The 27,627-nt window shown below is 42.8% G+C and overlaps 1 protein-coding gene across 3 annotated transcripts; it reads left to right on the forward strand.

Annotated features, from left to right (window-relative positions):
- The first annotated feature begins 1,552 nt into the window (after positions 1-1,552).
- Positions 1,553-27,180, forward strand: nfatc2a (nuclear factor of activated T cells 2a). 3 transcript variants are annotated; one of them, XM_036007837.1, is made up of 10 exons: positions 1,553-2,089; positions 4,132-5,056; positions 5,196-5,364; positions 8,087-8,289; positions 8,410-8,582; positions 11,804-11,944; positions 14,953-15,008; positions 15,140-15,272; positions 16,038-16,760; positions 24,868-27,180. In XM_036007837.1, the coding sequence occupies exons 1-10, from the start codon at positions 2,032-2,034 to the stop codon at positions 24,921-24,923; spliced, it is 2,637 nt and encodes an 878-aa protein (XP_035863730.1). In that variant the 5' UTR covers positions 1,553-2,031; the 3' UTR covers positions 24,924-27,180. The 3 variants fall into 3 exon arrangements, with proteins under 3 accessions (XP_035863730.1, XP_035863729.1, XP_031146429.1); XM_036007836.1 differs by lacking the exon at positions 1,553-2,089 and adding an exon at positions 3,424-3,735; XM_031290569.2 differs by lacking the exon at positions 1,553-2,089 and adding an exon at positions 3,427-3,735 and having other exon boundaries at positions 16,038-16,754.
- The last annotated feature ends 447 nt before the right edge of the window (positions 27,181-27,627 follow it).

The following is a 27,627-nucleotide window of genomic DNA, read 5'->3' on the forward strand; positions in this document are numbered from 1 at the left end:
CAAAAATGAAGCTACAACCAGCTGCAGGTTAGCTTAGCTTAGCATAAAGACAGGAAGCAGGGGGGAACAGCTAGCCTAGCTGGGAATCTGAAAAGTTGAGTCTCTGTTTGGATAAGTCCGAAAGGGGAAATGTTTTTGCTAAATCCAATCATATGTTTCTTTTATTCTATATTTTGGAAGCTATATTATAAGCACAGCACTACACTCGAAGCACCAGAGCAGGCATCAATCCATGGCACTGAAACAGTAATGTTAGTTTAACTTGGCTCCTCTGGCTGGCTTATGCTTCCTCTCCTGGGGGAATATGTGGACTTGTTCATGTTAAAACAGCTTCAACTACCTGTTTCTTGACTTAAGCAAATGTATTCAGGATAGATTTGAGCTTTTCTGTGTTCTCGACTACCTGAAAACACCACCACGTATTACTGTTAAACATGGGCAGATTACCAAAAGCAATGATCTACTGTATAAAATGTAGCATTCCTGCCCCAGATGAAGCACATACTGATCTGTTGGTGCTACTAAAGGTTCAAACATCTACCAGGGCAAGTTTATGTTGTTGGATGATTGAAGGTGTTTTTCACTTATTATCTGTACAGAAAGTAAAAGGGAACCTCAACAGACCAGACATGGCTGGGCCTTTTCCCACCCAGTTATTGTTGAACTGACAAAACTATTAATACACTTGACAGCACACATGACTCAGACATGTTTATTACATTTACTCACGGATTGTTTGCCAACACAAGAGTAAGGTCGCTGTGGTATTTAAAGTAGCATGACGTGGACAGTTGAAGGTGAAATGCCGTAGGCAACTGCAAGACATGTCACCAGCACTGTTATACACATGTGATTTATTCAGAGATTAAGAGCTCCAGTGTGTGGCTTTATGGTTCCATGTTTCAGTATGTTTCAGTGACCTGAGGTGCTTATGTGTGTGTGTGTGTGTGTGTGTGTTGATCCTCCACAACACAAGTAACTAATGAAGTTCCGTGTGGAAATGAAAAAGTGAATCTGTATTTTCGTGTGCGACAGAAATCCAAAATAGCAAAATTCTCTTTTTTTCCTCGGATGCTACCTTATGTAACTTTTATTGCAATGGAATGCGATGTGTCCTCATGACTACTGGGGTCAGTATATGTAGTGGTCTTGTTCATTCAGCCTATTTTTTTTTTTTTTTTCATTTATTTTTTTTTCAGTCAAGCATCAGAAGATGCTGCAGATTTCCATGAGGGAATGGAAAAGGGGGAACAATGGAATTCTCTATGTTCCATGTTTAAAACGTCAACTTAACCATGACCACAGAAACATTTTAAAGCTGTCTGGGTCTGCAATCGTTCACAAATCTGAAGATAGAGTGTACTGCTAGACAGGAAAGTCTAGTAAACTGTGTTAAGTAAATTTCATGTAACCTATAATGAAACTTCCGAGCTATTTTCTCTCTCTCTCTCTCTCTCTCTCTCTCTCTCTCTCTCTCTCTCTCTCTCACTCTCCCTCTCTCCCCTACAGTGTCCTACAGTCATTTCTTCATCCCTACAATGAAGTTCTTGTGTGCTACTGTCTGAGAGAAGCCGCAGAAATGCCTTGGCGCAGGATCCGGAGACGTCATGGATTCCTGAGTGTGGGGCTTTGCAGGAAAGCCCTGAGTCTCCGACATGGATCGGCTCCAGGTTTCCATGGCAAAGGCGCACAAACAGGAGGAAACACTGAGGGAATCCCGTTATTTTACAGCATGGGAGCATTATAAACACCCAGAGCGGGGAAGGAAGCCGCTCTTGATACACAAGTAATCCTTATAGAGCTCGAGGAAGGGGGACTTCATACCAGATCCATTGCTGGAGCTGCTGCGGACGCGTGCTTTTTTAGAAAGAAAGGGAGTTTGCGCGCATAGCTGCTGTGTCGCAGCTTGAAGTTTTGTCTCCTTTCGACATTTTTTTTAACCGAAGAGAGCTTCCTCTGCTATGGTTATTAGCGGAAAGTAATTTTTATTTTTATTTTCTTTTTTTCTGCTTTTTTTTTCTCTCTCTCCAGATGTTTAGAGAGACTTGGATGCTGGCGCAGTACCACACCATGAGGTCGATGGATCAAGGTACTGCTGAAGTGTTGTGATTATCTGGTAATCAAACCATTTGATTTTTAATTGATAGAGTAGTGTGAGCACCTGGAGTGTTTTTGTTAACTCTGTGACGATGTACGTGAGCTGTGATGTCATGTGTCAGTTGTCTGTCTAACAGTTCCAAAGATAGATCGGATGTTGATGTTTTGGGAAGGGACACGCTGCTGCAGCTTTTAGGTGATCCGCGCACAGCAGCGCGTGCCTTGGCATCGCCGGGAAACGCCAAGATATTCGGGAGAGAAACATGGAGCCAATTAAATACAGCAGCATATCATTGTATGTCATGTTACAACTTTACTTCAAAGGCGCAAAATAGGAGGGAGACTTTGGATGTTAATGAAAAAGAAAGTTAATATGAGCTATATGACATGCTATCAAACTTTAGAAATACTTTAGATGACATCAGTGTGTGTTATGAGAACAAAAAGTGCACATTTTGCATTACATTTTTTAAATCCCCTGAGCCTGCCTGACTACTCAACTGACATTGGGTGTGGCTATAATTAATATATTTAGATATAAGTGCCCTAATAGGCTACTTTCTAATATCCTGACTGATATGGTACTTTTGCTTTGCCACTGGTTCTGGTTCATGTGACTTGCACGCCCAAATGAACTCATAATTCATATTGTGGTCAAGTTAGGATTTTCATACTACAAAAAGATCAGGAAATGTAAAGTTTGCTATGTATGGGGTACATAGCGTACGTTTGTTTTGCTGACTGAGCATATAGGTTGCTCTGCGTCGCGCCGTGCGTCAATCTGGGGATTCCCTCAGGAGAGCGTTTTTATGAGCTGTAAAAGAGCGCATCTACACGTCGTCGTTGGCTAATTGATTTCATACGATCCAATCCACCGAGGGAACAAGATGAATTCATCCATCCATCTACCTCCTATATGTAGGCCACACACAAACCTGGAATGATGCGTCCCAACCCTGTTTTACCGGTTTAGCAGTCAGCATCCTGCTGCTGTGTCAATGTCCCGTGTCAGACACCCGGGGGCAGCACCAGCCTGTGTGCACACAAACACACAGACACACACACACACACACACACACACACACACACACACACACACACACACACACACACACACACACACAGTCTGTCAAAACATTGACGCTAATCTGTCTGAATGGGGCAGTCAATTCATCACTTCCAAGCTGCACATCTCTGCTTTTTTTCCCCTTTCTTTCTTTGACGCAGCAAAGAGGAGGGGAGGCGTGATCACACACAGAGATGAACTCGAAACTCTGTTTGCATTCAGTGTTAAAAAAAAAAAAAAAAAAAAAAATAGACCCGCCTTCATCTGAAAATAACTGCGGCGAGCTGAAACAGGAAACTTGTGTGCGGCTTCACCTCTTTGCACGGCTCGCCGATGCATCATTTGGCACTTGCACAGGTTCCCCATATCCAGCTCAGCCGCGTCTCTGTCGCTCTCGCCTGAACTCGGAGGGAGTCGTTAGGGAAACAAATTAAGACAGATGACCTCTTTTTACGACGAGAAAGACTTGGAGGAAGAGCTCAGCCGAGTCAACTGCCCTGATGAGGATTTGGAGTTTGAGTACTTGTTTGAGTATGAACCACCTTGCTGCGACTTTGCTGCGGGAGATCAAGGTCTGTCTCTTTGGAAACCCGAGTTGACTTCTCTCCCTGTCCCTGTCTTGGTTATTTGTGACTGAGATTTAAAGCACTGTCTGGCCTGTGAGACTTATTCATGTGAATGGGGGAAAAAAAAGAAAAACAGGAAGGAAATGTGACAGTCTTCTTGATGAGGGTTATGACATGTAGCCACGTGAGAGTAAATGTCAACATGAAGAGGCCATTTTTAGCTAAAAGCTGTTTATTTTTTTTAAAAAGTTAACAATTTGACATAACACAACAAGATCTATGTCTACAGGTGGAGTTAGAGATGCGCTTGTTATTGGAATGATGAGAAATGTCTTCGGTTCCAACACTGATATTTTACAAATGTATGTTTTGTGATGATTTTTCATCTTTCCTCCCGTACAGATGACCCCAACCTTGCACCTCATAAAGTCCTCAGCCCTGAGTCTGAGCAGGGATTCCCCCTGGAGGAGGCCTCCCCGTACGGCATCAAGTCCTGCAGTCCCTCCTACAGCACCGAGGTTCTCTCTGGGTATGAGAACCAGGAGGCCCGACACTACCTGGACAATACCCGGCCTGCAGGCCAGGCCCTGAGCCCGCGGATCGAAATCACCCCCTCCCGTGAGCACTACAACCATGGCCGGGACTCCCTGCAGAACCACCACCTGAACATTAGCCCCAGACCCACCCTCACTGTGCCTGGCCATGAAAACCTTGCCTACCGTGAGCCTCAGTGCCTGAGTCCCGCCAGCAGCAACTCCTCCACCAGCTGGCACTCGGAGAGTTATTCCCCCTGGGCGTCTCCTTGTGTTTCCCCAAGCAACGGCCAGAACCCTGGAGACCTGTGCCCTAGATTACAGAACATCCACACTGGCTCCCCGCGCACCTCTCCGGGCACCTCTCCTCGCACCAGCCTAGCTGAGGACGGCTGCCTGGGACCCCGCTCGCCCTCTTCCAAACCTGGCTCCCGCTCCACCTCCCCACAGTGCAAACGCACCTACGACATGTACAGAAATCCAAGCTTAGTGCTTGGGCACCGCTCCCGCAGTCCCTCCCCGCTCAGCGGCCATGAAGATCACAACATAGGCGCCCACTATACACACAGCAGCCTTGCCGATGCCATGAATGGTTTCGGCAATGGTCAGCCAGGCCTGGTGCCCACTAAAATAGTCAAGACGTCCAACCAGGTTTACACTCTGTATCCAGAGAACCACGCAGAAGGGAACTACTTGGTGTCCTGTGACCAGGACATAAAAGCCAAACCTGCGGCAGAGCCTTTCTTTGTTATCCCCCCAATCTGGTCCAAGCCGCTTGTTTCCAGCATCTGCAGGTAAATCAGCAGAAAGGCCAGGACTTATTGCTTATGGCTAACACACCTATCACAAAAGATACATTTCCATCTTCTAAGCAACATAACTTTAATCAGTTCCATGATTTCTATCCTTTTCTGTATCCTTCCTGTTCTGTAGCATCCCTGTGGCTTCTCTTCCCCCACTGGAATGGCCGATCCCCAGACGCACAGACCAGTATGAGCTCCACATTGACGTGCAGCCCAAGCCACACCACAGAGCTCACTATGAGACAGAGGGAAGCAGGGGTGCAGTCAAAGCCCCCACAGGAGGACATCCTGTTGTGCAGGTACGGCCAAAACAGGATTAAATAAACAAAGTCCTTGATGCCATTAAGTAGTAACTAGTACCAAATTATTATTTTAACACTGCATTTATAGGAGGGCTTGCGTGTAATGGTATTTCCTACTCATTATGCACTCAGTGGTGATGGTGTTATTGCCCAGGTCCAGCTGTATGAAAATGACTGAGTTACTCTGGATACTCTCATAGCACATTTGCTGTTTTTCACTCTCTGAAACAAATGCCGTAACCCCAGACATACAGTATGGCACACTGTAACCACCCCATAGCCATATGAAAACCTTCAGAACAGAACTCAGGTCAGTGAGCAACACAAGCTCTCTGATTTTCTGTTTTTTTCTGCCTTCCAGCTTAAAGTAGTTTGCTGTTGTGCGCCCTCGCCCCCACGGTGCGGTTAAAAACCCACACAAACAGGCCTGTGTTCATGTTGTTACGGACTTCCTCTTACACACTGGTTTGTTGACTGCGTGGGTCCCGTATTAGGAAGCTAACTTAAAGTGTTGCAACACTCTCTAGACGTGTGTAAAAGAAAATGAATAGTGCATGTGGTCAATGATTGTTGAAAGAAATTGTAAATCAGGGTCAGTCACAACATGGAATTCAAACACAGATTCAAAATTCTAAATTACATTGTTGCACTAGGGGAGAGAGGAAAAAAAGTATAAAAGACTCTAGAGATATAAAGAGAATAAATAGACCTTTTTCACAGTAGACATGTTGACATGTCATAGTAGGAAAAGCACAGGTGTATTCAAAGCCATTAATGATGGCTGCATTCCACTTAGGAGAGGCCCTGGTGTTGTGCATGCTGACTCACTGAACTAGCTTACTGGGACACTTGATGGAATTGAGCCATCTTTAAGGTTATCAATTTCAGCTGTGCTTTTCCTAATATGACAAGTCAAAATGTCTGCTGTAATAAAAGGTCCATAGTTACAGGGTTTCCCCCAGTGTATTGCAAGCCTGGTGGCCCACTGGGCCTAAGTTGCCCCGCACCAGGTCTAAGCCACTGGGAAGACGTTTTTTAAAACTACAGTAACAGCGGGGCGGCTCGGTCAGAAAATTAGATGTAGTCATATCTTCAAATCTCCAGTTAGCGTTTAGCGCTGACTTAATGTAGAGCCCTATGGAATCTGTCTCATAGCGTTTTTTAAATTCTCAATTTCACGCATGCGTCCATGATTCTGTTATCACAGAAACTATTGGGCTCTACATTAATACTGCCATCAGGCTGTGACTGGCCCCAGCTGGGCCCTCGTCAGAAAAAAAAGACACTTGCCACCTGGCTAAACAACCTTTCTGGAGGAAACCCTGAGTTGTATAGTAAATAGACTGTTGAATTTCGAAATTAGCCGTGAGACACAGTTTTGGCTCGCTGTATCGTCCAAGAAAAGGTTCAACTTCCCTTTCTTTGGGTTACCGGGGCAACATTTCAAAGCTGTTTGTGTTGCTGATAGTAGGGACTTGTTGGAAATAAAGCTTCCCTCGCTTCTTTTCCATTTTCTGCCCATCCCCAAAGGCCTCACCCTGAGGTCAGTTCTGCCTGGTTTGCCAGGCCAATCAGATGGTCAGGCCTGGCTTGCCACGGCTGCACTCCTTCACCCCGTCTTTCCCTTCCTCTTCTCCTCCTTCGCGCCCTGTTTTTCCTTCTTCCTCCCTCCCTCCTTCCTTCTCTCTCTCTCTCTCTCTCTCTCTGAGCCTCTCACCCTCCACTTTACTTTTCCTACACTGCTTTCTGTCATGACTCACTGCTCCTGCCACTACCATGACAACAGGCTGACTGCTCACATGGCCTGTTTGAGTGTTTGCAGTCCGCTTCCTCTGTTTCCCTCCGTGTGTCAGCTACCTGGATATGGAGCCAGCATGCTCGCTCACGTTGCCATAGTTTCTGCTCACATTCAGCGGCTGGCTGCTGGGAAGTCTGTCACTTGCATTCACTCAGATAATCATTTCTAAAATGTGATTGATGCATTATGTAGTTTTTCTTGACCAATCTTAAAACAAACTGTCTCAATGTGAAAAAATACATTCTCCAGCTCTGTAAGCATTACTTAGAATTGGTATGGAAAGGCAGTAGGACTTACTACAGTGACATTTTCCGTAGAAATGAAAAAAAAAAAAGTTGCCTGTAGTGTTTGTGTCGCCCCCTCTGCAACCACTTGGTTGTTATTTTCTTTGACAAAGGTTATGCACGACACTGTACACACAAAAACAGCATTTATATGCAAGTTGATGCTTTGTGGTTTTTGCAGGTTTCCTCAGGAGGCACTCTCAGGTTAAAAGTAACATCTTTCTCTCTGCCTCTCTGTAATGCTATCTCCAGTTCACAGCTTCATCTATCTGATACCTATCTGATTACTTTTATGCCAAATGTGGTAGTCAGGCTAGATGTTCATGAGTGTTTCAGTCAGGACCCCTGCTACATTCCTTCATCCGGTTCTGAAAGAGCGAGCAGGGCAAGGCCGTAGGATGGGAGCTCTCTGCTGCTTTCTGTTCAAGGCTACAGACGGAAGACTCATGCTTTTACATGTGATGTGGGTCTGACACTGATTAGCCACCTCTGGGGGGGAAGCAACATGTGGAAATGCAGCGTTAGAACAAGCAGCTATGGAGAAACAATCAGTTTAAAGTGACTTAAACATTTCCTTCATAGCGTACTGTATTCAGCCGACGCTTTTAAGTGTTTCTGACTTTCTTTATGTCTGCAGTTACATGGCTACAGAGGCAAGGAGCCACTTGGTCTGCAGATCTTCATTGGTACAGCAGATGAGCGCATCCTCAAGCCCCACGCCTTTTACCAAGTCCACCGCATCACCGGTAAGACCGTTACGACCACCAGCTATGAGAAGGTCATCCACGGCACCAAAGTCCTGGAGATCCCCCTGGAGCCAAAGAACAACATGAAAGCAGTGTGAGCATTTAAGAACGTGCATTTCTGAATCATTGAACATGTTCCCACTCAAACGCCATTTTTTTTTTAAATATACATTTCCATTGTCAGTTTTACTTACATATTTATCCCTTCTGACAGAATCGACTGTGCTGGGATCCTGAAGCTCAGGAACGCCGACATCGAGCTGAGGAAGGGCGAGACCGACGTCGGGCGGAAAAACACGCGCGTTCGTCTTGTGTTCCGTGTGCACATACCTCAGCCTGGAGGACAGCACGTCTCTCTCCAAGTGGCCTCCCATCCTATCGAGTGCTGTAAGCTGTACACCTTAAACACTTTTACGATATGCCTTTTGTGCTATTTGTCACCTCATCTTTGAAATCGGGTTGATACAGTGAAAGGGTGTGCTTCCTGTTGAGGTCAAAATGCTAATGTTTTCACAAGTAAACCAAACTGTATACTACATTACAAAAGCGTAATGATTCACTTGAAAACAAAGCCCTGTTTTTACGAGTTTACTATCTCGTTTCTGAATTAACAAGATGGTTATCTTGTAAAAAAAACAGGGCTTTTTTTCTCAATTGAATGCATTACTCTTCCATACTAAATAAACATTGTCAGAAAGAAAGAAACCCACATTCAGAGTCCTGTGCACAAAGATGTCTTTATGCAACCAGGGCTTCCATCCAGTAGGTGGGCGCTGCATGTGTCAGTGCCTGTGTATCTGTTTGTATGTGCGCAGTAGTAAAGCCTCTGTTTGAGTACATCAGTGCATGTGTACACAGTGTTATTAAAGCACCTGGTGTTATCAAAACCCAAACAAGAAGGTCCTTTATCTGGTTTAGATTAACACCCTGGTTATGACATAGCATTCAGCATATCAGCGACACGGGCTGCATGCAATATGCTCCCGTCATTGTAAAAAATCATTACGCCGAATACGATATCATTTATAATCGTCGTTTCCCGTCTGTTTTCCAATCACAGAGCGGGCAGAACAACAGTTATTAACCTGTCTGTCGCAAGATGAACTTCAGAACAATTGGCTCCAGTGAAAACCAATCGAGCGTAAAGTTGCTTACAATGCCACCTGTGACACATCTGTCAGGCCCGGTGATAAGCCCCACTGTGTCACTGATGGTGTGTTTGAGCAGGCAGGGCCCCTGCTGGTGTCAACCTCTTTGTTTTATCCGCTCGTGGTGCAGTAGGGCGGACAAACCTGTTCGAAGGTTCAGCTCGCCTCAGTGAGTGTGGCGTTTCAACAAGGGTACAACATGAGAAAGCAACACTGACATTAACTCCTCAACATACCCTATACCCCTATATTCAAACCCTATAGAGCTCAACCGTGATCGCTGACTTTTTTAACGTCTCAGGTTCCGGAAATGTTTTTGCCCCGTTTAATATCTCCATTGACGTTTCATTAAATGCTTATATAAAGACTTTTAAGGCTGGACCCAAGCCAACCAGCTACGAGATGAATCGTGACCATGAAACTACGCAAAATAAAATTTTAAAAACGGCAAATTCTGCAAAGTTAAGACAAAGTGTACAGAAACGATCAGAGGGCCCTATTTTAACGTTCTAAGCGCACGGCATGAAGTGCCTGGCGCAGGTGCGTGTCCAAATCCACTTTTGCTAGCTTGACAGCGGAAAAAAGGGTTGGTGCGCTGGGCGCATGGTTCAAAAGGGTTGTACTTAGTGTCTTCATTAATTCATAGGTGTGTTTTGGGCGTAACATGCAATAAACCAATCAGAGTGTCATCTCCCATTCTCTTTAAAAGCCAGGCGTGTTTGTACCTTGGCGCATTGCTATTATGATGGTGGATTTGCACCGTAATATTTTTATTTGTAATCTTCTGCATGTTTGTGTGCTGCTGCGCGTCCCTGTGTGTGTGTGTGTGTGTGTGTGTGTGTGTAACAAGCATAGTGTGCGCGCACTGTGCATAAGCCTAGGCGCATTTTACTAATGCGCTGTTAAAATAACAATGAAATGTTGTGCTATTGACTTTAGACCAGGTTTTTGTTGGTCAATGGCGCGATCACTTTCCGCTGCCTCAAGATAGCAATACGCCAAGAATGCACCTGAACACACCTCCCTGTAAGACCAGCCCGCCTATGGCCGCACATATGGGCACAGGTGCATTTGCTATTTAAACAACGCGGGCGCCTGGCGGGAAATTGACAACTGCATCGTTCTTAAATTAGCAAAGACACTTGCGTCAGGCTTTGCGCTGCGCCGGGTGCAAGATAGGGCCCATAGAGTTCGATGGTAGAAGCTCGCTCTAGCTGTTGGCAGGTCCGTGGGTGCAGTAAACTTTTCCATGGTAACAGCTAGTTCTACCAATCAGAGACGTCACTGGTAGGGAGTGTAGCTTTACTCCATAAGATTGTGAATAAAAACATGTTTTTCTTAAAACAAGGTTGATTTAATATGGACTTCTAGCTTCTACAGGATCAGAAACCTTCTGTTTACAACTTCGTAGCTCGTGGTCACTCTATCTTAGATGGTTTAGACATTATGGCTGATAAACAAAATCCTTATGGAGAAAATGAATGGGATTTTTACTTCCCAAACCACACTGTTGAGCTCTATACTCCTATCCCATCAAGTGGAAATATTTGTTGTGATGCCTTGTGCATCATTTTATGCACACTTCACAAATATTCTGCCTGACATGTTTGGCATCTTTGGACACTTTGAGATCTCCACAAGAGTTTGAAATAAAGTCCTGTGAGATTGTACAATGTTTCAATGCACAGCATGAGTTTGTAATGACCGAATTTATTTAACAAAGATTCACCATTTTGAGCGTCACATACAGTAGATAGTATTTATTGCAGGGCTGTGGTATCAGATTGCATCAGACTGTTAGTTGTTCCTCTTATTATGTCCTCTTCCTGTACAGCACTTTACTGTATGTAGACCAAGGCAACCTCCATTATTACCTCTGCTTATTAAAACTGAAAGCTGATTGTGGAATGACATCAGCATCACCTCTTCTTTGTTAAACGCAGTCACTTCTTGGTTATGCATTGTTTGTGCTCTTGTGAGAAATCAATACAGAGCTTTCAAATGAAGTGTTGCATGTTTTGTCCCTGTAGTTGAGGGCTGCAACTAGCGAATATTTTCATCATTGACTGATTGAGTGCTGATTACTTTTTTGATTAATTAATGAATCTACGAAAAGTCCAAAAAACGTTCACAGCTGCATGCAGGTGACGTCTTCAAATGTCTTGTTTTGTCTGACCAACACTCGAAAGCCCAACAATATTCAGTTTACAAAGATATAAAATAGAGAAAAATTGTAAATCGTCACATTGGAGAAAGTAACAGAGGATTTTGGGCAATTTTTTCACTATGTTTGCTTGAAAAATGACTGAACTGATTATCAAAATAGTTGCCAGTCATTTTCTGTCATTTGACTAATCACTTCAGTAAAGTCAAATGCTGGTTTATGTGCTAAATGTTCCCCTTATGTGACAGCAGATAGACAGTAAATGTAACACAGCGCCCCTCTGTGTGTCCCGGCAGCCCAGCGTTCAGCGCACGAGCTTCCCATGGTGGAGAAGCAGGACATGGACAGCTGCTCTGTTCTGGGAGGCCAGCAGATGATCCTGACTGGACAGAACTTCAGCTCCGATTCCAAAGTCATTTTTCTGGAGAAAACCCAGGGTGAGTGGCATCGCCAGCTCATTAGAGCTGGGCGATATGGACAAAATCGGACATCACGATATTTCTGACGAAATGCATTGATGTCGATGTTGGGGTGATATTGTAGAGTTGACTATTGGTGCTTTCACAAAATATTAACACAATGAGAGTTTTGATACATAATCACCAATACTGTGGATATATGTAATGACTAAGTGGGTAAAGGCAAATAATAAAACTAGAACAGTCTGGTAAGTTCAGATCATTACATCACTTTAACTGTAAAGCAGCCTTTAAAACCAGGAAAAGACAACACTTGTGTCATATCGCAATATCAAAAATCTAAGACGATATCCAGCCTCATATATTGACGTTGATATACAGTAATATGGATATATTGCCCAGCCCTAACATTGCATCACATCATCCCCCCAGCATCACTAACAACCTGTGGGAGAGAGTCATTTTCTATTTTTGATTTTTTTATGAGATGGCTGTTCACATTCAATTCAATTAGCCAGTTATCTTGAGAAAGCCTGGGAGAAGAGAACAACCAGTTTGTTTGTATGTACTGTATGTATGTACATGATTTGTATATGCGAGACCGGGAGATGTCTGTTAAATAGTGGTGTCTTGTAATCCCATATGGGATGGGCCGAATATTTGGCATGACACAAAGATGAAATGAAGCTAAACTAAAAACTAAACTATAGGTTGTTGGTGCCCGGGAACCTAACCTATGACTAAAGCTATGAAACCTTTATGGTCTGTGCATCTGTTAGTTCTGCTATTACACAGTGTCACAGTAACACCACAACACCAGTGATAACAATGACTCGTAAGCATCTGTGTCTGTATCACACGTTCATACCCCCCATCATTGTATAGATGGAGCTACAAGAGCTATTTGCATGATCCAAATGATAACGCTGCAGCCTCACTTCCTTGACTTCCATGATGTCTTATCACTACTCAGATGGGCCTGTTGTTGTGTGATCATTAGATCTGTGTCACGTGACATGACACCTCTGGTTGACGCTTAAGGGCCTCTCGATGTAAGGAAAGAGTTTTTGTTTGTTTGTGGCAGAGAAATGCAGCTTTTTTCCTTTTGTTACGTAACATTAGGTTCTGTTGAAGATCAACAAGACAGTTATGTTAAAATACTCTCTGATATTGTGTCACTGATTCCACTGCTGTCTGAGAGCTTGGCTTTTTAAATGAAGGCACTCCTCAGGCTACCTCAACTCAAACTTGGACCCGCATGCCCTGGCTGCTTTCATTTTTCTCTCTCTCTCTCTCTCTCTCTCTCTCTCTCTCTCGCTCTCTTTTTCTCCGGGTTTCCCTGCCTCTGTGTTACGACACACAACAGTAATGGATAGTAAGACAGAGTCGGAAAAAGAAATCTGACGAGGAGGGATTGCCATTGTTTTGGAGAGTTTCTGTATGACACAAAGTTCTGGACCAGTGCAGTTGTGAAATCCCTCTGAATGAGAGACAGCTGCCTCTGGCTGGAGCTCCCCTGGCTCCTGTGCTCGGACAGGGAGGGTTGTACGGAGGGAATGAAAAGCTTCCCCCGGCCAAGGGGGATCCTTTAAAAATGTTCAATACCGATACCAATACCGTGACTTCCTAATCGATACCAATTTTCTAAAACAAAAAGAAATTACACTATTACGGCACAAATCTTTTTATTTATGTTTCAGCTCCTACTACGTGAGACCTGTCTCTGTGTAACGTAGAGTTTTTCCTGCGTGTCTCTACGACGTGTAACGTTAGACAGCCAATCACAGACATTATTAGATCTTCGTAGAAGCATGCTGCATGCTTATTGGCTCACTGACTATAATGAGATTTACTCCTAAGGTGTTGAAATTGGGTATTGAATGACGAGGCATTTTTCGATACTCGATACTTTAGAGGCAATTCGCTTGTTGCCTAAAAATTGTTGAATTCGGTACCCAACCTTAGAGAGGGGCAATGACATGCAGCAAAGGGTCGCAGGTCGGAATTGAACCTGCAGCCGCTGCGGCAAGGACTGAGCCTCTGTACATGGGGCGCCATTCTACCAGGTGAGCTACCCAGGCGCCCCCTGCTCGGGCTTTCTCTCCAGCTCTCTCGCTCCCCCTTTCCACCTCCAGACACAGTTACCCCCAGAGGGGTATCCCTGAGAGTAGAATTGCAAACAAACACAAACACCAAGAAAGTAGTAGTCATCACGTTTCGTAAGATGTGGAGAGAGTTGATCATTAAAAATAAATTTTGGGGAAAAAAAGAAGAAAAGTTGGCTAGATGTGTGGAATCCCCCTTTCTCCTGCTGACTCATTTAAGCCATGTGTTTTTAATTTGACAAAGGCTTTCCCACCTACAGCAACATTCAAACAGAACTCCCTGCTATCATGTGTTAGGGCATGTGGAGTTTACATTTACCAGCACATTTTAGTTTTCTACTTTTTCACCTAAGCGACAGATTACATGTAATCTGAAGAAGTGCGATGTAACATTACATAAACCAGAATCGTTACAGACGGGAAGCAAAGCCTGCAGGTTCTCATTACATCCCTGCTAATGTTGGTGTTTCTGTCAGCGCTGCATTAGAGAGCACACAGGAGCCACACACAGCCACGTGTCTCTCCGATTAATAATGGATGACTACGTGTGCGGGGTAAACCTGCAGATCATCTGTGCTCGGCGGTGTAAGAGGAAGTGGTTTTAAAAGTGACCTCATCAAGAGGACTTTTCATGGATTTGAAATCAGATGTTGCCAGACAGACGTTATAATGGCTACTGTATTTGAATTCTATCAAAATGAAATGAATTTGTTTTGAAAATACAAACAACTCTGAATAAGGTGATTCTTGATTGTTTGCGATTCCGCAATTTCCAAATTTACAGGCTAAAGACTTGCAGAGTTATACCACAGTCTATCTAGTACATCTTGAAACAATCAACCTTGCTGACTTTATTGCAGAGTTAATTGCGACATTGTTTAAGACTCGGTTTTCACTTTCTCTCGTTTTCTTCTTTTCTAGATGGGCAGCAAATCTGGGAAATGGAAGCAACAGTGGACAAAGACAAGAGCCAGCCTGTATGTATTATAATACGACTGTTTGTTAAATACTCGTGTGATACCTGTAAAACACACCAAACGGGTCAGCTGTCATGATTCACAATTCAAACCATGAGGTCTGTTTAAGAACATAGAGCATTGTCTTGCAGAGTATGCTGTTTGTGGAGGTGCCGTCCTACCGAGACTCGTCTGTCTGCCATTCTGTCAAAGTCAACTTCTACGTCATTAACGGAAAGAGGAAGCGCAGCCAGCCTCAACATTTCACCTACACACCGCTGGCATGTAAGAATGCTGCTCAGCCTCTTTGTGCTATGCTTGTCACAGTGTGGATTTGAATGTAAAGTGATAATTATGAGTATTAGTTATGAGTTATGAGTTCACTGGAAATCTCAGTAGGTAAGGCTTTTTAAAGTACACACTACTTCCTCTCAGAATATTTGAAGTCATAGCTGCTAAACGATGGCTCGCAGATGGAAAGCTCCACATTCGGTCAGTATAGAAAGATGGGTAACACTTTACTTGAAGGTATCTACATAAGAGTGACATGACACTGTCATGACACATTAACCCTAACTCTAACCCTAACTCTAACCATAACTTGTCATGACAAAAACCAAGCGTTGTGTCATAAACGTTTATGACAGTGTCATGTCACTCTTATGTAGATACCTTCAAGTAAAGTGTAACCCAAAGATGGCTTCTCAACTTCATACACATAGCAAATATGGAACAAACAGAACTAACATCCAAATCCAATCCAAAGGGAGGGGTTTTAGGGATGGGGGAAGGGTGAGGCTGAAATGATTATTATTTATCCATTTTTTTTAAATAGTTTTCTTTGCTCAAATGTATTTTATTTGTTTTGTTTTATTGTTTTCTCATGTAGTTGATAGCTGGTTTTATATTGATCAATGCATGTACATTTGTGAATACAGTTGGCGATCCATGAAGTTGTAACCTCACCTTATATCATTTTATGTAAATACCAATAACAATTGATCACAAAAAACAATGTTTACACTCATCTCTCTGATTTTTTTTTTTCAGCTCCATCCATCAAGACAGAGCCCCTAGATGAGTATGAAGCGGACCACATGGGTTTTGCCATGCCTCAGATCTTGGGCTTATCCCCTCATTCCTACTACCATAACCCGCGCAGCGTCCTCCACCCAGACAACGGCCTGGTCTCTGGCATGGCCTGCCAGCGTCTCAGCTCCAGCCTTCCCAGCCAAGACGTGCGTTTCCAGCAGCAGAGCCCAGCCATCGTCTACTCCCGTGGGGGCAAGAGTCTGAGCGGCAGCCCTGGCCTTTATCAGCAGACTGGAGGGATGATGTCTGACCCCCACCGGTCGGTGCTGGTCCACACGGGCTCCCCGGCTCAGTCTGTAGGTCCCATCGGTGCAGGCCAGCACCCTTCCATCATCCAGTTCTCCCCCATAAACCACCACCTGCTCCGGGGAGAAGAGCCTCAACCTCTCTCTGCTCCGCAGCCTGACAGCCAGCAGATCATCTACTGCGATGGCTACTCCCCACAGGCAGCCGCCGCCCACTCACCCACACCCCCCCAGGCTCAGGCCCAGGCCCAGGCAGTGAACCACCCTGCTCAGCACTATCCCACCGTGATCCAGCAGCAGCCATACGCGCAGAAGACGCAGCAGAAAGGCAGGGCTCCGCCTGGCACGGGGCAGATGGAGGCTCCAGGAGACGGACAGAGGAGGGTGACGGTCAAGGAGGAGAACTTGGACCAGGCCTACCTAGATGATGGTGAGTGTAAGTTCATGCTTTTATACTCTGTGTGAGTGGGATAACATCGTATCGGTGTAATCGCGTAAAAAAAATAAGCAGGCAGACAAGTGATGAATATGTGCAATTCCCTTTTAATGAAAGAGATCGATGATAAGACCCGCTGACAGAGATTTGACTTTTCCTAAGAACAATTCAAGGATATTTACAGTATGATCTACGTGATGTAGTATTCCTCTGAACAAAGCCAACAGAAAAGGCTCACCCTGTTAAAACAATCCTCGACAGGAGCTGGAGTTATGTTCCACTCAACGTGGAAATAACAGGGATTATGAGTCATGTGTTTATACTTACTCTTGTCAACCCCATTACCCTCTGACAGAATGAATGTCAGGCCACATCCAGCAGCAGGCGGGAGGTTAAACCTCTTCCTTACTTTGGTTAAAGGTTCTCTAAACTGTATTGTGTTTTTTCAAGAAAATGCCTCTGAAAGTGGTGCCGTATTTTTTTCTAATCTTTAGTCTGTGTCAGCAAGGTGAGCTTTAAAGGCAGTTTGATGTCATCACGTCGCTGCATTCAACAATGTTCATTCTGCTGGTCGCAGGGGTTCGTCTGGCACGCTACACATCAGGAAATCAGCTTTTCTCTCTCTCTCTCTCTCTCTCTCTCTCTCTCTCTCTCTCTCTCTCTCTCTCTCTCTCTCTCTCTCTCTCTCTCTCTCTCTCTCTCTCTCTCTCTCTCTCTCTCTCTCTCTCTCGCATTAAGAACCGAGAGGGAGGGAGAAAAAAATTGTCACTCTCCTGATCGCCTGGACATGTTGACACTGTTATGAAGTGAAAAACAACTTCCATGGAAACCATTGTCAAACAGTGGAACGGGCTGCCTGGGAGAGCTGGGGAAAGCCTCTTTGTTTGTTATAGTTGGCCGGGGCTTCTCCTTGGCCTTATGCCCCTTGATTCTGTGGGGGAACCCACCAGAGGATTATTTTATTTTTTTGGACTTCAGGATTCTGCCAATCTGGCACAAGAAAGTCCTATTTGCAGCTGCTCTCCTCTAGATATCCAGCCTGATCCCTGTAAGATAGCGGGAGGGTGGAGGGTAGTTCGCAGGAAAAGGGAAGTGTGTGTGTGTGTGTGTGTGTGTGTGTGTGTGTGTGTGTGTGTGTGTGTGTGTGTGTGTGTGTGTGTGTGTGTGTGTGTGTGTGTGTGTGTGTGTGTGTGTGTGTGTGTGTGTGTGTGTGTGTGTGTGTGTTTAATGGAAAAAACGAAACAAAGAAAAAGGGCCAGCAATGGAATTTATGTTTCTTGGATGGAACTTGCAGGGTTTCCCTCCACAGTAAACAGCAACAAGGCTGTGGGGTTGTGAATTAACATGGAGTCAGAGGAACAGTCAAACTGGGCCCCCTTGTTTGATCCTCCCATTAATAGGGATGGGTATCGCCAAGGATTTCCCGAATCGATTAGATTCCAATTCACAAGGTCCCGATACGGTTATTTTCAATTCGACGTCAATTAGGTTAGGGGAATTTCAGTCACAATGCCAGTTTTGCTTGAGAAAGATGTTCTCTGAGAACTTCTGCTGTAAATTGTACAAGCAAGAAGCAACCCTCAAATATTGATTTTTATAATGCACCAGGTTAAAGGTGCACTATGAGTTCCTGCATGGTCACTTCTGTTAACATTTCAAACAAAACTCTCCCCCCATGTTACCGTAACTGTCATGACTAACTGACTAACCCCCCCCCCCCTGTCCCCAACCATCTTGTCGGTGATTGGCTGCAGTGTTTTGTTGTATTTTGGTGCACAGCCTGTGCCTCTAGTGTTTGTTTGACGTTTACGACCCCTGTGTTGTCTCCCGAGACCGGGCTTTTTCACGGTGTGTTCAGGGGGCAGGCAGCTAGCAGATCAAGGAGAGATGCCTACGATTTGAGACAAAAATGAAATCGCGCTGAAACTATGCAGGAACTCCTAGTTCGCACCTTTAATGTTTACATTAAGAACTGACCCCCCCCAGAAGTTTGTATAAAGTACCTTTTACTTATACATCCATAGTGAAAAGGCTTATATTAAAAGATGGATTTCTGGAATTTATGAATCGATATCAGATCACTCAAACAAAGATAATTTAAACCAAGCCCTACCCATCATCAGATGGTGCGTCCCAAAGTGCCTCTGCATCTTTGTTAAATAGCACTTTACCTTCTTTCTGGAAATCTTGTAAAATTAGCAGCTACTTTAATTGCCTTCTTTTATCCAGAGACTGCAGGTGATTTTAATATTTTAAAACTAAAATATAATAATACCACATCCCTGAAGGTTAAAATCTTAATGCATTACCAGTTGCAGTTGGATGGTCTGCCCCCCTGCTTATCCTCCTCCAGGTGTTCCCCCCCCCCCCCCCAATCATTGTACGATCTACTTATCGACATTTCACTGAGGAAAAAAAAAAGGGGGACTTCCCGATATTGAAAACATATTTTTTTCAGACGAAGGCTGAGAAGATAAGTGAGGTCAAAAATCCCCTCTGTGTTTGACTGCAAAGGTGTTGATCCGGACCACAAAACAATCATTTAAGTTGGGACCATCAAACACATTTTCACCAAAGTGAGATTGTCAACATTACTCAACGAGACGTGTGTTTCAGTCTGTAGTCATTTGTGAAAAGAGGGTGATGCCACATCCTGGTATCGCCCCAGTGTTGTGGTCGATAACTGTCACATCTGAACATGCATGAACTGTGTCAACTTTAGTGAAGAGTGTTAAATGAAAGTCAGGTATTTCATTTAGTGACAAAACATAGCACACCATCTCCCACGCAGAGGGCTTTTGTCTGCAGCCCTCACACAAGTTCCCATGCCTCCATTTGGTGCTCAAACAAGACAATGTCTGTTGATAAATACAAATATCAATCTGTTCAACTGAAAAAAAGATACCTGTGGGTAGGGCTGCTTGATTATTATTTTGGTCAATATTGAAATCACGATTATTTAACACGATTACTCATTGACTTTTGGAAAGATGTTGCATTTATTGAAGTTGAAAAAAACAAACAGTGAAACAGTTAAACAAATCAACAGTGAAAACACCTTGAACTGTGAAATTTCCCTTTATACTTTTCCTGTTTGAATTCCCCTTCAGAACACAAGACAAAATAAGAGTTTACTTGCAAAATGTAATGTGCAAAACAATCGTTTTTCTCGATTACATTGTTTTTATTATTGTTAGGAGCCGAAATCGCAATTACAATTCAATGAATTGCACGGCCCTACCTGTCTTGCCTTTGGACCACAAAGGTCCAGAACGTCTACCACAGAGTTTGTGAAAATAGCAAAAGAGCCTCTGGCATAGTCTCCGAATGCTGAGAGTGACAGATTTAGTGGGTGTGGAATAAAGCCCAGAGGCAGTGGAGCAGGTGGAATTGTTCCAGCAGGTAGAGATCAGGGGCAGGAGAGATAAAGCACACAGCAACAGCCGGGTGGACACGCATTAGTCTCAGCTCACTTCCATCCCATTTGAAAGGCTTGATCAAATACACAACCTAGCTGTATCCACATGGGGCTACAGCCGTATTGAGGAGCGCATGACAACTGCTTTAGACCAGGGGCGTAATTTCTTTTTAGTTCAGGGGGCAACTTACAGCCCGATTTGATCTCAAGTGGGCTGGACCAGTAAAACCACTTCAGCAAGATCAGAAACCCTATCTGCCAACCCTATCCTGTCAGGCTGATGTTGGTAATGTTGGTATTAGGGCCATTGTAGAAAAAGATACGGAGTGGGCTAATAATCCCAGGGGAAAAAAACTCCCAATTTCTGAGATTAAAGTTGTAAATTTACAGGAAAAAAAACTTGGATATTCTCTGGCATTAAAGTGGTAAATTTGGAATTACGTCTCTGCAATGTTCACACTTTGCAAAGTCATCCAGTGGGACTAATTGGACCCTATGGCAGGCCGGTTCTGGCCCGCGGGCCGTATGTTTGATATCCTGCCTTAGACACTTATATTGATACATTTACAGTGTACAGTTAGTTTGTTCATGGGTGTAGATTTTGGTTTTGTCAGCCTCTTAAAGATATTCTATAAAGCAAAACTCACATGTCCATATGTACAGTTCAGGATTCATCAGTTGCTGTAATAGTTCCCTCAGTCCATACTTTATTCCAAATGCATTTACACTGTAAGACAGGGAGGCCAAAGTCCATAGTTTCTTTACAGCAAGACGCTAACATGCTGATAATAAGCTGGTGTAATATTCACCATACCATATTCACCATCTAACATTAACTAATAAGCTCCAAACAGAAAGTACAGCTGATGGGAATGCCATTAGATTTGCAGGTATTTGGTCATAGACCAAAGTATTGGACAAATTGAAACTCTGACCTGTTGGTGGCGCTAGCTAAAAAGTCAGGTTATCACCAGTGTTATTACAATTCATCCTGAGGGTAACATCAATGTGTGTACCAAATATTACAACAATCCATTAAAGAGTTGTCGAGACATTTTCCTCAAAACAACAAATGGAATGGAAAAGTTACAGGATCACCAAAGTTATTTGAATTTATCCTCTGGGCACCATGAATGGCTGTACACATTTAATGGCAATCCATCAAGTAATTGTTGAGATATTTTTAGTCCAAAGTGGTGAATTAACCAACCAACCAACCAACCAACCAACCAACCAAACAAGACATTGCCATCCCTGGAGTTATGCCACTAGAATGGGCAAATGTATTTGTCAGCTCATCTGGGTTAATCAAACAAAGTGGGTATCTTCCAAAGTTAGTTTTCTTAGTGTGAAATCCCCTCTCTCTGTTTCCATAGACAGTGTTGCTGACCTGTGTTGGAGGGATAATAAAACAAAGTAAGAGGGAATGTTGTACTAAAAAAAGACAGCTTCATTTGCACGTTGGAATACATGTATGCAGAGTGTTCCTTTAGAATCTTCCTTTAGAATCATACAAGAAAGAAAGCTCTTCACAGCCAGTGTAGAGAGAAGGAACAATAACAGTGACCAGCGACTTTCACTGTGCATGTGCGCATTATCTGAAGACAAACCGGAGCACTGACACACCAGATCTGTGGTGAGATTGGTGGTTAGTGGTTGGAGTCCACTCTCTCTACTTTCTCTTTTTTTCTCTTTGTTTTTCAGCTTCATGCTGTCATTACAATCCCTCGTCAGCCATGAGCATACTATACACCCTTCTGCACACAAACACATATACTGTATTAACATGCAAATACTTGCAGACACAAACACACACACATATTCCAGATCGCAGCAGGCAGTGTGCAGCGACTGAGTTAGCTACTGTACAGGGTGTCTCTCTCTCTCCTCTCCCAGTCGCTTGGTAAACAGTGCAGCTCATTGGTGCAGAACTCAGGAGCCAGACACTCACCTATTGAACAGACTAGCCTGAGTGTTCCCCAGGCCAGCCTCAAACACCTGGTCCGTGCCAACCCTTCATTAGATTCAGTAAAGCCCCACTGTATGTTGCCCCACTGCGGCGCTCCTGCTGCTTCTCTAAGCTTGTTTTATGCTCAGGAAAAAATCCTGTGGCACCGTTGGGGAGATGAAAGTTTCTTTAAGGCATTAGGTGTCAGAGGGAATTCCACTACAGACTAAAATAAACAGGGACGCTGATGTTGTGACGACAGCAGAGCACCCGGTTTGGCTGCTCCTGCAGTTTTTGCAACCCTCAGATGCTGCTCTGGCTATAAAATGTGCTCAGTGTTGAACTGCTGTAACGGGCAGTTTCTCTCTCACATCTGCAAATGATCAGATAGAAAAGAGAGACGGACAAAGTAGAAAAGAGAGACTGACAAAGATCGCCTCGTTGGATAGAAGAGGATGTCTGTCCCATTGCTTAATTAGATTTCATAGCACTTCGCTGCAGTTGTTGGTGCTCCTTCATCATTTCAATTAGAAATAATAATAATTTTCTATCCTGTGTTTTTATTTACACCTCCTAACTGCTAGTCCTAAATAAGAATTTGCCATCATCTTGCAACTGTTTTGAGCTAGTTTTGGGGCGATCTGTTCTGCCCTTTACAATCTCTCATCTGCTTAAATATGTGGGCTGTGGGTGAGATGGTGTCTGCTTTCATTTTACATGTTTTAAAAGTTGCACCCTTTGCCTTTGCCACTATGTAAAGCAAGGCTTAAAATAGAGCTGACACAAGCCCACTAAATAAAGTTTCTCTACCTCTCAAATAAGGCCATCCAAGGCAGCAACCATTAGTATTTTGAACAGCTGGTGGTTCTTTCAGTCGTGAATCATCTTAATTTCTCTAATCTTAACATTTTTCCTCTTTCATTAATCGTGTTGACTTTAAAGGAATAGTTTATTATCCTTCTTGCTAAGAGTTAGAATAGAATGAGACGTTTGTTGATTATGAGGCTACAGCCAGCAGCCAATTAGCTCAGCTTAGTTTAAAGCCATAGTAACTTGTATGCCAATAACTTTTTGACAAACTGCTAAATGAACCATCAATGCTGATATTCTGATTTTAACACGCACATTTTCAATTTACCAAAGTGTAGCCCGTTGCCATGGTTACAAAATCACAGACACGATATGCTCTGTAGTGGCTTGGTTACAGGCAAAAAGCTTTTTTGGCCCACTGTGAAATACTTATATTACTCATCGACCTTAATGGGTTCCCCGATGCACAGTGGAAGTAGTGGCACCGGCCTACAATGTCTCCTACTTTCAGTGTACACAGACAGCCAGCCAGCCGCGCAGCAGGCTTCCAGGCCTGGACTCCCAGATAAACACCAGAGCTCCACACAGACACTGTGGCATATCTGCAGAGATGCCATGTCAGTCACACATACTCGTTATTCCTTCCTGCATTGAGTACTTTTACTTGTAATACGTTATGTACATTTTCCTGATGATACTTAGATACTTTCACTTAAAGCGTAACTCTCGCCAAAATGCAACCTAGGGTCTTTTTGTGAATGCACCCCAGTCAAACTTTCGTTTAAAAGCAAAATTAGGACGGAAGTGCCATTTTTTAGATTTACCGTATTTCCGTTTTCGGTCAAATGGCCTTTTGAATGGGAGAGCTAGGGGCACTACTATGATCGCATCAAAATCGCTATTTTTAAAACACTAAGAAGGCTCGACACAACATGAAACTTTGCTCCAAGTATCACCAGGGGCTCTACACATGAACTCGAGCGTTGAGAACATTGTTTGTGTACCCAGAGTTTACTAAAAAAAAAAGGTTTTGAACAACTCACTTTAGCAGTTTTTTCCGCTCGCCGCCATCTTGCCAGACAAAAAGTGTCGATCTCCGAATGCAACGTAACAGGGAGGAGCTTAAAGATGGAAAGCTCCTAAAGCTTAGTTTAGTTTTTAGTTTAGTTTTATAAATGCACTGATAATTCGTTGTTTTGTCGTTAGTGAAAAACAATATTGACCTTGTAGTTGTAAAAGGAGCCTCATATAAGAATGACATTTCCTCCTATGGAGTCTGTTCATATTCGGAGGAACTGAATACTTCTTTTACCACTACCTGTTACTATAAATGTGACGTTATGTCTGTGTTTAAACAGAGGTGAGCAGTTAGAGGTAGTTACACTTCCTCTTCACATTACCTCTTGGATGTCAGTGGTTATTTTATCAGCACATACACAACAAAGCTTGAAATACTTACAGTACATGTTGGCAAAATGTAAAGAATCTCAATATTTAATTCAAAATTTATTTTGAATGCTTTACACAGGTTTCATGCCACCCCCCCCCCCCAAGCACATCGTGGTTCTATTTTTAAAACAATGACACAGACAGTTTCCATTACAACCCCCATCCTCTTCTGTTGATGTGTACACACACACACTTTCAATCATCCGAGTAACAGGGAGTCATCGCTCACAAGCTCTTGCATTGCTCTGCCTCTAGTGGTTACTCAACATCAATGCAGCCTTTGTCTGACTTCCATCCACGCCCTGCACACAGATATCAAAAAAATCGGACCCTCTCTGTCAACAGTATTTCAGGAATATAATCAATTTCACGTTTTAATGTTGGCTGTTTTAACCCTATTATTATTATTATTATTATTATTATTGTTATTATCAATTGATTGTGTTGTGGTCTTAACATCCCTCTCTTTCTTTGTTTTTCAGTGAATGAGATCATAAGAAAGGATCTGACGGGCGTTCAGGCCAGAGGGCAGACATAGAGCAGGAAAATGCCGACAACGCCCCCACCCCCACCCCCACCCACCCCCCTCCACACACACACACACACACACACACACACACACACACACACACACACACACACACATACACACACACAAACAGATACACACACAGACAGTCTTCAACCTTCCACTGGTGACGCACATCCACCAAAAATTAGACCTTCTCTTCCTCGTTTTCTTTAGCCACAGAAATAGAAATATCAACTCCTGGCTGCTGTGTTTGCTTTGGATGCTTTCCTGCAATAAACCGTCTCATTTGACAAACAGAAGAATTCATTTGACCCATAACGTCTGTCACCAACACCCATCAGCAGGTTTCCAACCAACCAATGAGAAACAACAGGTAAATGTGCCTTAAATTTTTTTTTTTTTCCTGGTTGAAGTTTGGATGCAGTTTGTTTTACAGAGGAGTACAAAGATGAAACAAAATGAAGCATTAGCCATTCTGTCAGGCAATAAAGCTCACACCTGTTTGCCTCCCACATGTGCCTAATACCGGTGAATGACAGTTACGTAGCATCATTTTGAAGTAAACTGGTTGGTCAACAGCTTGTATTTCCTACCAAAGATTCAGCTCAATTACAATACATCACATGTGTCTTGTGGCCAACAGCTTGCCATCTTTTTGTTTCATTCTTCTTGCATAAATTTTGTACTACACTCTGTGTACTGTGTGTAACTTCATCTGTTTTACATGAAAAGATTGCCCTAAGCTTTCATGCTGATCATCTCATTTTAAGTGCAGTTTTCTAATGGAAGTGAAGTGCACCCTGCCTTAACCATACACAAATGAACTATTGTGATGCCTCCTAATATGCACTGTTTTCAATAACGGGGTCAATGTTATTACTTTTTTTTATATATATAATATTTGAGTCATGTGAATAATGTACCGTTTTATATTTTTAAAAAAAATATTGCATTATATTCAGGTTATAATGCCGAAGTGGCTTCACAGGGGCCTGTCATGCTACAGTTTTAAAATGCCCCCTATGCCCAAGTTGATTTTTTTTTTTTTCTTTCAATCTTGCATTGAAAATGATTTAAAAATGTATCTTAAGTCTGGCTCGTGCAAGCTGAAGTAAGAGATTTTGTACTCTCAAATTTTTAAAATGGTTTTCTTGCTCTCTTTTTTTTAATCAAATATGTTTGTCTATTTTATTTGTATTGCTCTTAAAGATGATTGTAATAACGTCGGGGACTGCTTTCATAGTCTCCAACCAAATATTCCAAAGCTTATACTGTGCGTATTGTGATGTGTATAGTTGAATTTATCCATAATGACAATCAGTATACTCAGAGCTCCATGTCTGCCCATGCAGAAGCTTAATGCTTGCTGATGTAAAGAGCATACATTTTATTTCCTGTAATTGTCATTGTAATTTATACACACTGTAAGCACAGTAGGGAAACACAGTGTGTATATGTGCTAAAACAGTTTGCTTTGATGAAGAAAAAGCTGTAGTTATTAAAACAATACTTTCTAAAAATATTTCACTGAGTGAATTGGAGTACATTAAAAGTGCCATTTGTATGATTGCAAAGAGGAAAACATGTTGCAAGTGAAGTAAAGTTGTAAAAACACACAATAGAAGTTAAAATGTAAGACTGAATCTTAAATCTTTTTTTAATATTTGATATGGACCTATTTCATAGAAATAATGATTTTGTAAATGAGCAGAGCTAATATTGATGTATTGATGATATTTCTCATTGAGCCAATGCATTTGACATGTCTTGAATGTAATCTACATAAAATCATGTTCCCCTTTTTTGTAAATATTAGATACAAAGTGTTATTGTCCATGTGCTACGATAAAGTTTGAGTAGACTAAAATGGAAAAAAATTGTTGTCTGTCAAGTATCTTTTACATGTGTTTATAATATACGCAATGTTATACTTATCATCATATCTTGTATCTGTTTTACTACAATGTAAAACTTTGTTTTTTTTCTGAAGTGAATTATGACACATTGCCTAAAACCTTTAAGTCTCACTTTTAATATGTTAAATTTTTGTTTATGCATTTGTTATTATTATTTTACAATCCTTAAAGAAATAATTGGTAATGAAAATGTTATTAATGCTTTCTTATTTTATTTTCTGTGTGGATAGTTGTCATGTATTTGTTTCATTTTGAGTCTACTAGACTTTGTGCCTCCCTAAAAAGTATCTGTCTCGTGCTATTTTTTGTATCCTTAAAAGTAATAAATAATAACCATATACATCATTGTTGTTCTTGTTTTAATGTATCATTCCTCTCCAGTTTCTCTCATGAATGAATTAATGAATATTTATCATGCATTGAAGGTCCTGATCCCAGAACATTTAAAGGCCCTGACACACCAACCCGACGGCCGGCCGTCGGCAGAAAAGGCAGTCGGACTGATCAGTTGGCTCCCAGAGGTCCAAAAAGTGCCTCGGAACACACCGAAGCAACGCCGACATGAGCGTACATTCTGCGCGTTCGCGAGACGTAATACGTCTCCATAACAGCAGGCGGCGCTAATCTGTATTGTCGCCCAAAAAATGAAAACCGGAAATGACGAACGCGTCAAGTGGGTCTGGCTTCTCCAGCCGATAGTAATTTCGACTTGTTCGAAATACGATCTCGTATTTTACGAAAGTAGTTCACTGAAACGTGTTTCTGAAAACATTTTAAGCGAGAAATAGGCCATA

Source organism: Sander lucioperca, chromosome 12 (genome assembly GCF_008315115.2).
Source record: "Sander lucioperca isolate FBNREF2018 chromosome 12, SLUC_FBN_1.2, whole genome shotgun sequence".
NCBI classification, from domain to species: domain Eukaryota; kingdom Metazoa; phylum Chordata; class Actinopteri; order Perciformes; family Percidae; genus Sander; species Sander lucioperca.